Below are 13,816 nucleotides of genomic sequence, written 5' to 3'. Positions count from 1 at the left end.
TTCCAAATTTATTCACTAATGTTAGTTCCTATCAGTGAGACCATACAGTATTTGTCCTTTAGTTTTCGGCTAGTCTCACTCAGCATAATGTTCTCAAGGTCCATCCATATTGTTACATACTTCATAAGTTTATTCTGTCTTAAAGCTGCATAATATTCCATCGTATATATATACCACAGTTTGTTTAGCCACTCGTCTGTTGATGGACATTTTGGCTGTTTCCATCTCTTTGCAATTGTAAATAACGCTGCTATAAACATTGGTGTGCAAATGTCCGTTTGTGTCTTTGCCCTTAAGTCCTTTGAGTAGATACCTAGCAATGGTATTGCTGGGTCATATGGCAATTCTATATTCAGCTTTTTGAGGAACCGCCAAACTGCCTTCCACAGTGGTTGCACCATTTGACATTCCCACCAACAGTGGATAAGTGTGCCTCTTTCTCCACATCCTCTCCAGCATTTGTCATTTTCTGTTTTGTTGATAATGGCCATTCTGGTGGGTGTGGGATGAGATCTCATTGTGGTTTTGATTTGCATTTCTCTAATGGCCAGGGACATTGAGCATCTCTTCATGTGCCTTTTGGCCATTTGTATTTCCTCTTCTGAGAAGTGTCTGTTCAAGTCTTTTTCCCATTTTGTAATTGGATTTGCTGTCTTTTTGTTGTTGAGTTGAACAATCTCTTTATAAATTCTGGATACTAGATCTTTATCTGATATGTCATTTCCAAATATTGTCTCCCATTGTGTAGGTTACAACAGGTCACTTTAAAGGATAGTTTTTCAGGGTAGCTAAAATGAGCAATGATAAAGTTCTGCACATATAACTGAAATGTCTGATATCAAACTGGAGCCAGTACCTTTATTTCTAGAGTTTACACACCCATATCTAACAAATAATTATACATTAGGATTGGGAGGAAAATCAAATATTATTTCACAATTGCCACTATGTGTTTCTTTGACACAATTGGCACAGACCCAGGCTTGCTATATTTGTGACGATTCACTGCCTTTCCTCCAGGAGCTTCTTTCACAATCTGGCTGGAGTTAGATTTTGGTAGCTGTCGGTGACGAGCTATATGTCTTATCTGAGAATGACGTTGAAATTTCTCCTTCAATTTCTGATTATAATCCTTGGCTGCTTTTTCTCGTGATATCAGCACACCCAACTTTGCAGACGCTTTCCACGGAGGAATGTTCATTTCTTCAGGTGCACACATAATGTACTTGCTGTCGGAAGTTCATTTTATGCAGATAACATGCTGCATTCGCTTTGTGCGATAAACTTCCCCACCTCGAATAGATTTATCAAAGCGAGCAGACACAAACTCTTTCCCAGTAGAAGAATGTGCTGGTTTGAAAGGCTTATGTACCCTAGAAAAGCCTTGCCCAATCTTATGGAGGCAGCTCTCTTTTAAGCCCTATTCAGCACTGTTAGTTGGAAACGTGATTACATTATCTCCACGGAGATGTGATTCAACCAATTGTGGGTGTTAACCTTTGATGAGAAGGAGATGTGACTCCACCCATTCCAGGTGGGGCTCGATTCGTTTATGGAATCCTTTAAAAGAGGAAACACTTTGGAAAAAAAGCTTCAGAGCCATGAGAACCACGAGAGCCCACACAGCCAAAGACCTTTGGAGATGAAGAGGGAAAATGCCCCTGGGGGAGCTTCATGAAACAAGAAGCCTGGAAAGAAAGCTCGTAGACGTTGCCATGTTGGCCATGTGCCTTTCCAGTTAAAGAGAAACCCTGAACGTCATCAGCCTTTCTTGAGTGAAGGTAACCTCTTGTTAATTTGGACATTTCTTGCTTTAACTGGGACATTTTCACAGCCTTAGAACATGTACACTTGCAACTTAATAAATTCCCCCTTTTAGAAGCAGTTCCATTTCTGGTATATTGCGTTCCAGCAGCTAGCAAACTAGAACTGAGAGTAATCCACATCAAGCACTGCAAATATCTGGTCCTTATGTACCATTACAGGCATGTCAAGTGCCTGCATATCGAAAGTATATAAATTGTAATCTTCATTAGCTGCAGTAAAAATGAAAGCCTCCATAGGGTTCCAACAGATTGTACTTGTTTTCATATCTCAGACAACCTTTTTCAGAAGAGTGGCTTGCCTCATATAGTCCTATATTTCTGCCAGAAGCACAACTTCCCAAGAGAAATGTCTCAACTGGGTTAAATTTAAGACTACTTATACTGTCACATCCCCAGACCATTGGATATATAGGATTGGTTCTTTGTTCATCCCAAATGTCCACTGGGTTTCATCATGCGGCAAAACCAGCTTCTTTCCAGTGATGATCAATTCCGGTATACATTATCTTTTCTAACACTGTATTCAGTAGCTCCTCCTCTTCTCCACAGCCCATGCCATCCACTTGCCAGTGCATCACAGTTTTGTCATCACCAATAGCGAAAAAAGAAATCCCACAAAAGCGAGCACATATTCCTCGTACGAAACCTTCGTGCACTTGTACTATACAGATACATTTTCGTTGAGCCAAGTTCCAAATTCTAACCTCTCCATCACATGCCCCAGAAACAGCCAGACTCTTTGGATGCTTTGCCAAACAACCGATTCCATCTCAGTGACCATCCAGGCAGGCAAGAAATGTTTCTGCAAATACCCATTCTAGTTTGGTAGCATTTAAAACTCTTCCATATTCTCGTGGAACCTCAAAAGGGTATAAGGCAGGATCACAGTTTCTCAGGACTCTCTTTAAGTCCAACTTTGTCTCATGGACGGAAGTAGTTGTCCAGGTTGCAGCTCAGCATCTACACCTTGATTTTTGCGGCTTGTTCTCACCCTGGAAGCTTTCTGCCTGAGTTCTGTGTTTCTTTCTGGAGGCTGCTTTCCAGCAGCAAGGAGAGCAGCTCTTCTTTGAGGGTGTCACCCAACTATGGCATTTAAACCTCACTGGGTGGGTAGGGACATCTAATCGGGGTCCTTGAAAGCCAGACACAGACGCAGATTCCAGCACCCTTTTGCAGGAAGGAGCTCCCAGTGCGGGTCAGGAGCCCAGGCAAGGGAAGCAGAGTGTTCCAGAGGCTGTGCAGCCAGGTCCACAGCTGGAACTTCTCCAGAAACCAGTGATCCCCTTGCCAGGGTGCTGTGCTCTGACTCACAAAATTCAAACCTCAGGACACGGGGTGACCACAGCCATGCCCCCCAGGACAGGTAGCAAGTGCTGTCTGGGGCAAGATAAGGTGCTGGCATCTTTGGGTTCTGGGGGAGGAGGCTGGAGGCCTATGTATCTTACACAAAGATTGGGTGTCATGGTACTAACCAAAGGAGGTGGGGGTGAATGGTGGGCAAGCCAACAAAGAAGGTTCTATTGTGAACGTATTCTCTTTGCTTCCCCCACCTTGCAGAGAAGGTGGATTAGCGAATTTTGTAGAGGGAAGCAGAAGAATAATTTGGTTATGTTTGGCACAATCTAGACACAGTGAAAGTGAACCGATGAAGGAAGGGAACTGGGAAGCGGAGAAGCCATTTAGGGGTGGGTGATGAGGGTTCACGCCCCCTAGGAGGGGCTCGATCACTAAGCAGAGAGCGCGGATCAGAGAACCTCCCCAATCCTTATTGTCAAATTACGCAAGTTTACGCTCCTTCAATGACCGATAACTTTTCAGACGCTCCCTTGGCCGCGCGCCCGGTACCGGAGCAGAACTGTCACTTGCGACCAGCTCCCTAGGCCCGAGGCTGAAGGGCGCAGGCCCGGGAGAGGCGGCGGCGGGCAGAGACCGCCCCGGAGGGGAGGGGGCGCCGTAGAGGAGGCGGAGGTCGGCGGTGAACTCCGCTCCAGCTCGGCTGCCATGTCCCGCCAGGCGAAGGACGACTTCCTGCGGCACTACTCAGTCTCCGACCCCCGGACCCACCCCAAAGGCTACACCGAGTACAAAGTGACCGCGCAGGTGAGGTGGGGCCCAGCGGGGAGCTTTACCACTTTAACAAGAGTGGGCCCGTGTTTTACCTTAAGGCGTGGAGCTGCAGACGGCTCCCTTTTCAGACGACTGAAGTGTATTTCCCCTTTAAGGAGGGTTTGCGGCAAGAGCCATCCTTTACTTTTTTAACCACGGGGTGGGGGGTGGTGTAGGAGGCGGGGACCTGGGAGGGCGCTGCCCTTTTTAAAAGGGCGTGGCCCGCAGTTCCCAGTCCGGCGAGGTGTGGGTGGCCACGCCCAACGCGTGGTGTACGGGTGTCGGGCTGGGAATTTATCTGAATTAACATGAAAACTCTGTCTTAACGCAAAGATTAGCTAGTTCTCCGATCTCTTAGAATAGGTTTTCATTTGTATTTATTTATTTATTTATTTTACTTAAAAGCCTTTTAAAGAGTTTAACTCTTTTTATTAATAAGCCTTGTTTGTGGTTTAACAAAACTCATACAGTTAAAAGGGATTTAAGGAATAAGTCTTTCTTCAACGGTCATAGCAGGAAGTCAGTAAAGACCGAAGTTCATTATTCGAAGCAAGAATATTATAAGCATGTAGAGAGACGGTAGAAGAAAACATGAAGGAAACAGTATAACAGAATATTTCTAAAAGGATGCAGGTAACAATTGAGACCTTTTAGGAGAAGAAGGAGGTTGATAGTAGTTAGGAGATTTTTCACTGTATATATTTTTGTACCTTTAGAATTTTGAACTGGGTGATTATTAAACTGGTGCATTCGTTAATTAACTGTTAAAGTGGAGTAAAACCATAAAGACACGACCAAAGCAATCCAAAGGCAGAATCTTCCTCCTTGTTTATTTTTGCTGTTCCCATATCTTATAATCTTGTCCATGCTTTAAAAAATGCAAGTGGTCATTCTAGGTAGTCATTTTAGGTAGATACTTAGAAGAATGGATTGGGGGTTGGGAAGGTTGTGTCATGGACTGTCACTTTTTTTTGTCTTTTTGTTGGACTTTCAGAGCAAGTAACATACAACTTTGATTTTTTTCCTACTTAATATGAACCTTCTTCATATGAACCTTTGCAGCTAGTTTCTTGCTGGTGTACCTCAATGAAATTATTATTGTGTTTCGATTTTTAAATTTTTAAAATTGAGACATAATTTACGTAAACGAATATGCCCAGATCTTAAGTGTACAGCTCGATACATTTTTACGTATGTCTGCATCAGTGCAAAAACCATCACCCCATTAAAATCCTGTACCCTTCTCTCATCAGCAGCCCCCCTCCCCAAGAGGTAACCCCTGTGGTTCTGACTTCTGTTACCATAGATTACTTTTGCGAGTTCTTGAACCTCAGATGAATGTGACTCAATTAACAAGTCGTCTTTTGTGCCTGACTTTCTCACTCTATTGATGTTTTTGGAATTTGTCCATATTATTGCATGTTTTAAGAAGTTTTTGTTTTTGTTAAATGGCTGCTTAGTGGTCTTTTCGTATGAATATACCATGTTTTTCTTTTCTTTTTTTTCTGCTGTTGAACATTTAGTTTCTAAAAATGTTTTAGGTATTATGAATAAAGTTGAGTACAGATCTTTTGGGGGACATATACACTCATTTGCCCTTGTAGATGCTTAGGAGTGGAATTGCTGGGTCGTAGGCCAGACATACGTGTAGCTTTCTTAGAAACCACCAGTTTTCCAAAGTAGTTGTACCATTTTATACTCAGTATCTTTAAATTCAAGCTATTCCTGAGTAATATCTCATTGGAGTATTAATTTGAGCATATCTCTGATGAATAATGAGTGTATTTTCACAATCTTATTGGCTATTCAAATATTGTATTTTGTGGATGGTGCCTGTTCAGGTATTTTGTTCACTTTTAAAAAGTTGACTTTTTGTTTTTGTCTTTTAAATATTGATTTGTAGGACTTCTTTATATATTCTGGATATGAGTCCTTTGAAAGGTATATATTCTTTAATGGTTTTTAAATATAGTTACTTTAACCCAAAATAGTTTAGGTGAGTCTCTATCATCAAAGACAAAGGCCAGGTTTTTTATTTATTTATTTATTTAAAAAATTAAGAACAAACAAACAAAAACATCATTAACATATCATTCCGTTCTCCATATGTAATCAGTAATTCTCAATATCATCACATAGTTGCATATTCATCATTTCTTAGAACATTTGCATCAGTTCAGAGAAAGAAAAAGACAACAGAAAAAGAAATAAAACGATAACAGAGAAAAAAAAAGATTGTACATACCATATCCCTTACCCCTCGCTTTCATTTATCACTAGCATTTCAAACTAAATTTATTTTAACATTTGTTCCCCCTATTATTTATTTTTATTCCATATGTTCTACTCATCTGTTGACAAGGTAGATAAAAGGAGCATCAGACACAAGGTTTTCACAATCACACAATCATATTGTGAAAGCTATATCATTATTCAGTCATCATCAAGAAACATGGCTACTGGAACACAGCTCCACATTTTCAGGCAGTTCCCTCTAGCCTCTCCATTACATCTTGAATAACAAGATGATACCTACTTGATGCACAAGAATAATCTCCAGGATAACCTCTCGACTCTGTTTGGAATCTCTCAGCCATGGACACTTTGCCTCATTTCACTCTTCCCCCTTTTGGTCGAGAAGGTTTTCTCAATCCCTTGATGCTGGGTCTCAGCTCATTCTGGGATTTCTGTCCCACGTTGCCAGGAAGGCCCATACCACTGGGAGTCATGTCCCACGTAGACAGGGGGAGGGTGGTGAGTTTGCTTGTTGTGTTGGCTGGAGAGAGAGGCCACATCTGAGCAACAAAAGAGACTCTCTTGGGGGTGACTCTTAGGCCTAATTTTAAGTAGGCTTGACCTATCCCCTGTGGGGTTAAATTTCATATGAACAAACCCCAAGACTGGGGGCTCAAGGGCTGGGGTTTTAATCCCAGCAGTTTCACTTACAGGATGCCTCCCCCTCAAAGGGAGGGTGCTCTTAGCCATGGGGTATCCTCGGCTTCTAGGGGGTGCTGGGGCATCAGAGGTCAGTCTCTGGTCTCACCTGGTTCCTGTCTCTCTTCCTCAGTTCATCTCGAAGAAGGATCCAGAGGATGTCAAAGAGGTGAGGCTCCTGGAAGGAAGGGGGCTTGGGGTCGCTTCCCCAATCCCAGATCTGGAAACAGCAGCATCAGCTGGTAACTCTGGGAGACCCAGCCCTCCCTACTCCCTGGCCCTGGGAGTAGGGGTACTGTACCTGGGGCCAGGCTGGCAGTGGGGAAAGCTGCTGCCCCCCAGTGCCCATCCACTCCTCTTAGGTAGTGGTCTGGAAGCGGTACAGCGACTTCCGCAAGCTGCACGGAGACCTGGCCTACACCCATCGCAACCTCTTTCGCCGCCTCGAGGAGTTTCCCTCTTTCCCCCGTGCCCAGGTATTTGGTAAGTGCCCTCGGGCCCAAGGTAGGGGGAGAGGACCTCTGCTGGTGGTGGGGAAAAACTCAGACCAGAGATACATTTCAGAGACTTGGAAGGGCCCTTAGGGATGGCTCCATTTGCGGATGGGGAAACGGGCTTGGAGTGGCAGAGCCCTTGCTGTGTGATATTCCCACCCTCGTTAGCCCTGTTGTCAGGGCAAGGTCATTGAGGCTCAGTGAGATGAAGGGACTTGGCCTGAATAAGGCAAAACTAGACAAAACTGGGCTTCCTGCCCCCGAGTCTGAGCTCCCGCTAGGCCTGGGCTGCACGAAGGCCCACGCGTGGCTGTGCAGCACTTGAGATGTGGCTGGTCTAAAGTGGGATGTGCTGATAGCGTAGCAGGCATGCTGCAAAAAGAATGCAGACCCTCTTATTGCCAATGTGTATATCGACTACATGTTGAAGTGACCATATTTTGGATATGCTGAGTTAAATAAAATATATATTATTATAATTAATTTCACCTGTTTCCTTTTACTTTACAAAAAAAATGTAGCTACTAGAAAACTTAAAAGTAAAAGTGGTTCACTGTGTAAGTCTGTTGGGCAGTGCTGAGCAGTCACTTGGGCCTGCAGGCTCACTTCAGATGTTCTTTTCACAGCAACGTGAAGGGTTGTTACCAGTGGGTTATGCTAGGCCAGGCTTCTAACTCTAGCCTGGTTATCATGCTGCCAGGGTTAGGAGAGTGGTTTGTTCCAGTTAAGCGGTTAAACATGCTACTTAACTGGAACAGAGCAGTGAAGCTGATACCAAAAAAATAAATAAATAAAAGGGTGTCGGTTTGCTTGGGGGAGGGCTAATTGCTGTGTAATCTTGGACAAGTCACTTCCCCTCTCTGAGCCTTACTTTCCTCCTCCCATTACATCAGAGCAATCTGAAATTATTTTGTTTCTTGTTGGCTGTGTGCCTCCCCCGTCTAGAATGTGCTCTCCACGAGGGTAGAGGCCTTGCTTCTCACTCATTTACCCTCTGAACCTAGCACATAGTAGGTATTCAACAAACATCTGGTAAATGAGTGAACAGGGAGATTGATCCCTCCATACAAACCACCCTCCCCGCCCAGCCAGGTGTGTTCATTCATTCAGCAAATCTTCCTTGGGCAGCTCCAGCATCTGGCACGTGGGAGCTGCCCAAGAAAGGTTTGCTGAATGAATGAAAACACCCTGGACATACAGTGGTGAGGGAAGAGGGAAAGAAGAAAGAGGGAATGGAGCTTCTAGTTCAGTTAATCACACAGTGAAATGAATTTCCTTTTATAAATGATATGAAAGGGGGAGTGTGGTTTCTGATGGCTTTTGCCCCAGCCGTGGCAGGGAGAACAGGCATCTTGGAGGCTCCCCTTGAGGTCTGGGGGAGAAGCAGGCCTTGGCCATGCTGAGCAGCCTCGCACTGCAGGCTGAAAGCAGTGCCTGCGGGGCCCAGAGTAGGAAAAAGAAGCCCCATGTGGCTGGAGCAGAGAGGGAGAGGAGAGGCTGGCAGGGGTCTGAGCCAGCAGAGTTCCCAGCTCAGAGCAAGGAGAGGCTTTGGGTGGTTTTGTGAGACAAGCTCAGATTTGTATTTTAAAAGGTTCCCTTGGCCTCTGTGTGGATGTCAGCCTGGAAAGACCAGTCAGGGGGGCTATGTGTGTGTATTGGGTACGTGGGGGTCCAGACCGGGGCTGGGCATTGAGGTCACGGCCCACTGCTGTGGCTGCAGAGAAGGAGGTAGTGGAGGGCCGTGGGCCATGGCAGAGGTGGGATCAGAAGGGCCTGGTGGCAGGTTGGATGCCAGGGACCTGGAGAGGAGCCACGGGAGACGGATGGGACAGGGGCCACAGGAGCGCCGGGTTGTTCGGGTGCTCAGGCAGGGAGGCAGGGTGGGCTTTGGGGCCCAGAGCCCCTGTGGTCACTGCTTCTCGCCCGCCCGGGGCCCACAGGCAGGTTCGATGCGGCAGTGATCGAGGAGCGGCGGAAGGGGGCTGAGGACCTGCTCCGCTTCACCGTACACATCCCCGCGCTCAACAACAGCCCCCAACTCAAGGAGTTCTTCCGGGTAGGTGTCCCTGCCACCCCCTCCCCAGGACCCCAGAAGCCCTCAGGCCACCAGGCTGCCCCCCCCTGAGACCACACCCCCCCACCCCACCCCTCGCTGATCTTTCTCCCCTGCAGGGTGGGGAGGTGACCCGGCCCTCCGATGCGTCCAGGGACATGCATATCCTGCCACCCCCACTGATTCCCACGCCGCCCCCCGACGAGCCCCGACCGCCCCCTGATGAGCCTCGGCTGCCCCAGCTGCTCCCCACCGAGAGGAGGGGCCTGGAGGAGTTGGAGGTGCCAGGTGCATCGGGAGTTGGGGGAAAGCCGGGGCTGGAGGGTCTAGATTAGGGAGTGGGGGCCCACACTCCATGTGACATTTAACACCTAGCACTTCGGAAAGGTCATTTTCCTTCTCTGGGACACAGTTTCTTAATCTGTAAAATGGGTACCCATCCTGTTAAGCAGCTTGTCTGCCCCCATGGTTGCTAATATGCCCAATGATCTCTCCCTCAGTGGACCCCCCACCATCCAGCCCTGCGCAGGAGGCCCTGGACCTCCTGTTTAACTGTGGGAGCAGCGAGGAGACATCCAGTTCCCCTGCCCGAGGCCCACTCACTGATGCTGAGCTTGCCCTCTTCGACCCCTTCTCCAAGGAAGGTAACGAGCTGAGATGGCAAGGGGGGTGGGAAGGCAGAGGCCAGAGGTCTTTGGGGATGGGCGAAGGCGGAACTAGTCTATAGGGCATCTGTGTAAACCAAAAAAAGGTGCCAGCTCTTGGCCACACTGCCCTGTGTTCCAGAATTAGAACTAGGTGCTCCTCACAACTCTTCGGCAGCAGCTGGGGGGCCCTGGTGCCATGAGTAACCTGCCCCACTGTGAAGAAGGAGCCGTTTCCCATACTGGGATCTTCTCCCTGAGAAAGCCTTGAAAAGAGGAAGGACCACTAAAACCTTAAAACCTTTAGGAGGGTTTTAGTTCCTTCCTTAGGAAGCCCAAGGTGGGGGTGTCTCATGACTGGCTCAGGGTCCAGCTGCCAGTTCCAAAGGCAGAAGAGGCCCTCTGGGGGTCAGGAGCAGCTGCTGGCATGAGGGGGGCATCAGAGAGGGAAGGGAAAGTCTCCCCTGTGGAGGAGGCGGGACTCTTGGGGACATCCAGGTTTCCTTCTTGCTTTGCAATCCAGGGAATTGAGGGTCCCCCACCTCCGAGACACTGGGTTTGTCATGTTTAAAAATTCTCTGAGTTTGTGATGTCACTGCAGCTGGAGTTACTGGGGATAATTGGGAAATGGTTTCATTTTTGATTCATGGAGAGTCTTTTTAAGGCTGCTGGGTTGGCTTTCCCTTCTTTGCCCTTTGGCGACCTCCTGGGCAGGCCTCCTAACCTTCTGATCAGTTTCAGGCATTTGAGCTCTCTCTTCCTCAGATCTGAAAAAGTCTAGTCCTGTCAAAATGAGAACTGCAGGCTCCTGTCTTGTCTTCAGCCTCTCCCTCCGCCCGCTCAGGCCTGGCAGTGGCATGAGGAGTGTCCTCCTTTTCTGATCCGCTTTTCCCTGTCCCTGCTTCTGCTCCTCCCGGGTTGGGGTTTGGGGTAAGAGGGATTGAGGGGAAAAGTCAGAGGTGGTATCACCCAGCCTTCTGCATGGCGGCTCCAGCTGTCCCTGAGGGGTTCTCTTGCCTGGTAGGCAGCTGCTCAGGCAGGAGCTGCTCAAGATCACTCTCTCTGGGAAACTCCCCAATTTTTGCCGCACTAAACGGTAGAAGTGCCGGTTGCTTAGATGTTGCCTTGTGTAGTGAGCCCCTCACCGTCAGAATTTGCCAGGCAAGGAGCCAGTCCTGAGTTCATCTCCCGAACTCAAGAACTCTTCTGCCTTCTGCCCCATTTGCAACACATAGGGCTGTGGGTGCAGCTGGGGAGTGAGATGTCATCTCCCCTTCCTGCAGGGACCCCCCAGTCTCCTCATGGAGTCTCCTCAATTGGCTGGGGTTGGATAGATGCCCCTTCCCCTTCCAGGAAAGGAGCTTTCTGCCTTCATGCAGTGCTTTCTGCTCCTGCGCCTTCCCTTCAAGGGCCCTTCTCCAGCAACTCCCCAACCTTTTTGCACATGGGGAGGTTTGATCACTTCTTAACCAGTTGAGGGGATGTGATGAGCACTCATTCTGGAATGCAAGGATACCCACTGCTTACAGCCTTCACCTTTGGGGCTTCAGCTGAAATTGCAAGGCCTCATCAAAGCCCGGAGATTCTCAAACCCATTTTAAGATTCCAAGGATTTCTAGCTTTAGCCTGGCACAGGTGATCTAGCATCCTCCAGTTAAACTTTGTGGAGGAAATTCTTCGGTTTGTAGATCAAAAGGAATCAAGAAGGGCGGGCCACGGTGGCTCAGCAGGTAAGAGTGCTTGCCTGCCATGCCCGAGGACCTGGGTTCGATTCCCGGTGCCTGCCCATGTAAAAAAAAAAAAAAGGAATCAAGAAGGAAAAAGGAGCAAAGACCCAGAGCTTGGACACTAATGCTAACGTTTACTTAAAGAAACAGGAAAGTAACCCTGATGTTACAAAAGCTCATGAATCCCGTGAATCAAATAGATCATGCCTGGTTTGCTCTACCCAAGTGGCTTCTGTACTCGCCAGGCACTACTCCCTCCCCCTGGGGGGCCCACCAGGGCTTGGGAAGCTGCTGGGCAAGTCTGCTCAGGGGGGAAAAAGGAGGGCCAGTCTGGCCTGAGCCCTCCCTATGTGATTGCAGAAAGTACAGAGCCCAGCCCCACCCACATAGGCGAGCTGGCAGCAATGGAGACAGAACCCGAGAGGCTGGAGCCCTGGGAGCCAGGAGGGCAAGAGGAGGAAGAGGAGGAGGAAGGAGGGCCCACCCCTGCCTATCTCAGCCAGGCCACGGACCTCATCACCCAGGCCCTGAAGGACGAGAAGGCAGGCGCCTACCCCGCAGCACTGCAGGGCTACCGGGACGGCGTGCACATCCTGCTTCAGGGAGCACCCAGTAAGTGGATACTGGGGGTGGAGGCTTGGGCCTGGGGTCCCAAATAGTGCAGTGAGAAAGGGAAAGTGAAAACCAAGCAGTTCAATCCAGCACAGATGGGAGCCCTTGCTCCTTAGTAACCAGCTTTGTAACTTTGGGCAGTTTTTCTTTACTTTTCTTGTGGTCTGGGTTTTCCCATTTGTAAAATGGAGACAACGGTCACTGACTCCCAGGAAAGAGGAAAAGGCACGTGAGGATGCTCTATGAACTGTTACTGGGCTAGACCTGGGGTTCTCAAGGTGGCTGAGCCACTCTCTGTCCACAGGTGACCCTTCCCCTGCCCGCCAGGAAGGTGTGAAGAAGAAGGCAGCAGAGTACCTGAAGCGGGCAGAGGAGATCCTGCACCTGCACCTGTCCCAAGCTCCGCCCTGAAAGGGTGCAGACCCTTCCCCAGGACTCCATCTCCAGCACTGCCAGCCACCCCTGCTCCTCTCCAGGGGGCAGGCCCCTATCCTCCTGGTTTTGTAACCCCAGGGGACATTTCTGTAACTGGACCAAGAATGAGAAAAAAACAATTAATTCTCACTCCTTGTCTACACCTGCCACCTTGGAATCAGGGACGACTCACACCTCTGATCGCCCTGGCTCTGTCTTGATTGATGGGTTGAGCAGCATCTCTGGTCCCCTAAACCACCAGTTTACCCTCTTAGAGCAGGGGTCTGCAAAACTACAGCCTGTGGCTAGTTGTTTTTTTTTTTGGACCTCTCAAGAGCGAAGAATGGACTTACGTATTTTTTTTTTTTTAACATGGGCAGGCACCGGGAATCGAACCCGGGTCCTCGGGCATGGCAGGCAAGCACTCTTACCTGCTGAGCCACCCTGGCCGCCCGGACTTACGTATTTTAAAGGTTGAAAAAAAATCGAAAGAAAATAACAATTAGTGTCAAGTGAAAATAATGAAATTTAAGTGTGTGTATATAAAATTTTATTGGAAGGCAGCCAGGCTCGTTCGTTTAGCAGCAGCTCACTCGGTGGAATGCCAGTGGAGCTGAGCAGATGCGACAGAGACCAGCTGTCCCTGAGGCCTAAATCATTTACTATCTAGCTCTTCACAGAAGTTTGCAGACCCCTGATCTAGAAAATGGGAAGAATCTCCAGGGAAACAGAGTGGAGGATGGCAATAAGACCACTAGAGCCAGGTTATTTGGGGAAAGGGATGCTGGAAAGGATACCCATTTTGAAGGGGCCCACGACCAAACACTGAGGGCTCAGATGACCAGAGAGGCAGGAAAGCGATGGGTTGAGGAAGGACCTACAAACCGGTGCATTATGGGAGTGGCCCCGACTACGGGGGAGCGTGAGGCTGGACGCGGTGCATCCTTGGGACGCTTGCACGGCGTGAGTGCGCGTGGCTGCGGCGACGGGGCTGGACTACAACGCA

At 48.4% G+C, this 13,816-nt stretch overlaps 1 protein-coding gene and 1 pseudogene across 2 annotated transcripts; one reads left to right on the top strand and one right to left on the bottom strand.

Moving 5' to 3' along the window:
• Positions 1–928: 928 nt before the first annotated feature.
• On the bottom strand, positions 929–3,829 carry LOC143645517 (DDB1- and CUL4-associated factor 13-like; annotated as a pseudogene).
• SNX15 (sorting nexin 15) lies at positions 3,693–13,764 on the top strand. 2 transcript variants are annotated; one of them, XM_077115782.1, is made up of 8 exons: positions 3,693–3,926; positions 7,000–7,035; positions 7,229–7,349; positions 9,301–9,416; positions 9,533–9,701; positions 9,914–10,057; positions 12,145–12,396; positions 12,701–13,764. In XM_077115782.1, the coding sequence occupies exons 1-8, from the start codon at positions 3,828–3,830 to the stop codon at positions 12,805–12,807; spliced, it is 1,044 nt and encodes a 347-aa protein (XP_076971897.1). In that variant the 5' UTR covers positions 3,693–3,827; the 3' UTR covers positions 12,808–13,764. The 2 variants fall into 2 exon arrangements, with proteins under 2 accessions (XP_076971897.1, XP_076971898.1); XM_077115783.1 differs by lacking the exon at positions 3,693–3,926 and adding an exon at positions 4,371–4,565.
• The last annotated feature ends 52 nt before the right edge of the window (positions 13,765–13,816 follow it).

This window comes from Tamandua tetradactyla, chromosome 9, assembly GCF_023851605.1.
Source record: "Tamandua tetradactyla isolate mTamTet1 chromosome 9, mTamTet1.pri, whole genome shotgun sequence".
Classification (NCBI taxonomy): domain Eukaryota; kingdom Metazoa; phylum Chordata; class Mammalia; order Pilosa; family Myrmecophagidae; genus Tamandua; species Tamandua tetradactyla.
This window is presented reverse-complemented; position numbering and strand designations above follow the sequence as displayed.

Excerpts from the sequence above, each read along its gene's own strand:
- SNX15 (XM_077115782.1), top strand. The coding sequence starts at position 3,828 with ATGTCCCGCCAGGCGAAGGACGACTTCCTGCGGCACTACTCAGTCTCC. Across the intron at positions 7,350-9,300 it reads CCCCCGTGCCCAGGTATTTG|GCAGGTTCGATGCGGCAGTG; the intron begins GTAAGTGCCCTC and ends CGGGGCCCACAG. Across the intron at positions 9,417-9,532 it reads AACTCAAGGAGTTCTTCCGG|GGTGGGGAGGTGACCCGGCC; the intron begins GTAGGTGTCCCT and ends TCTCCCCTGCAG.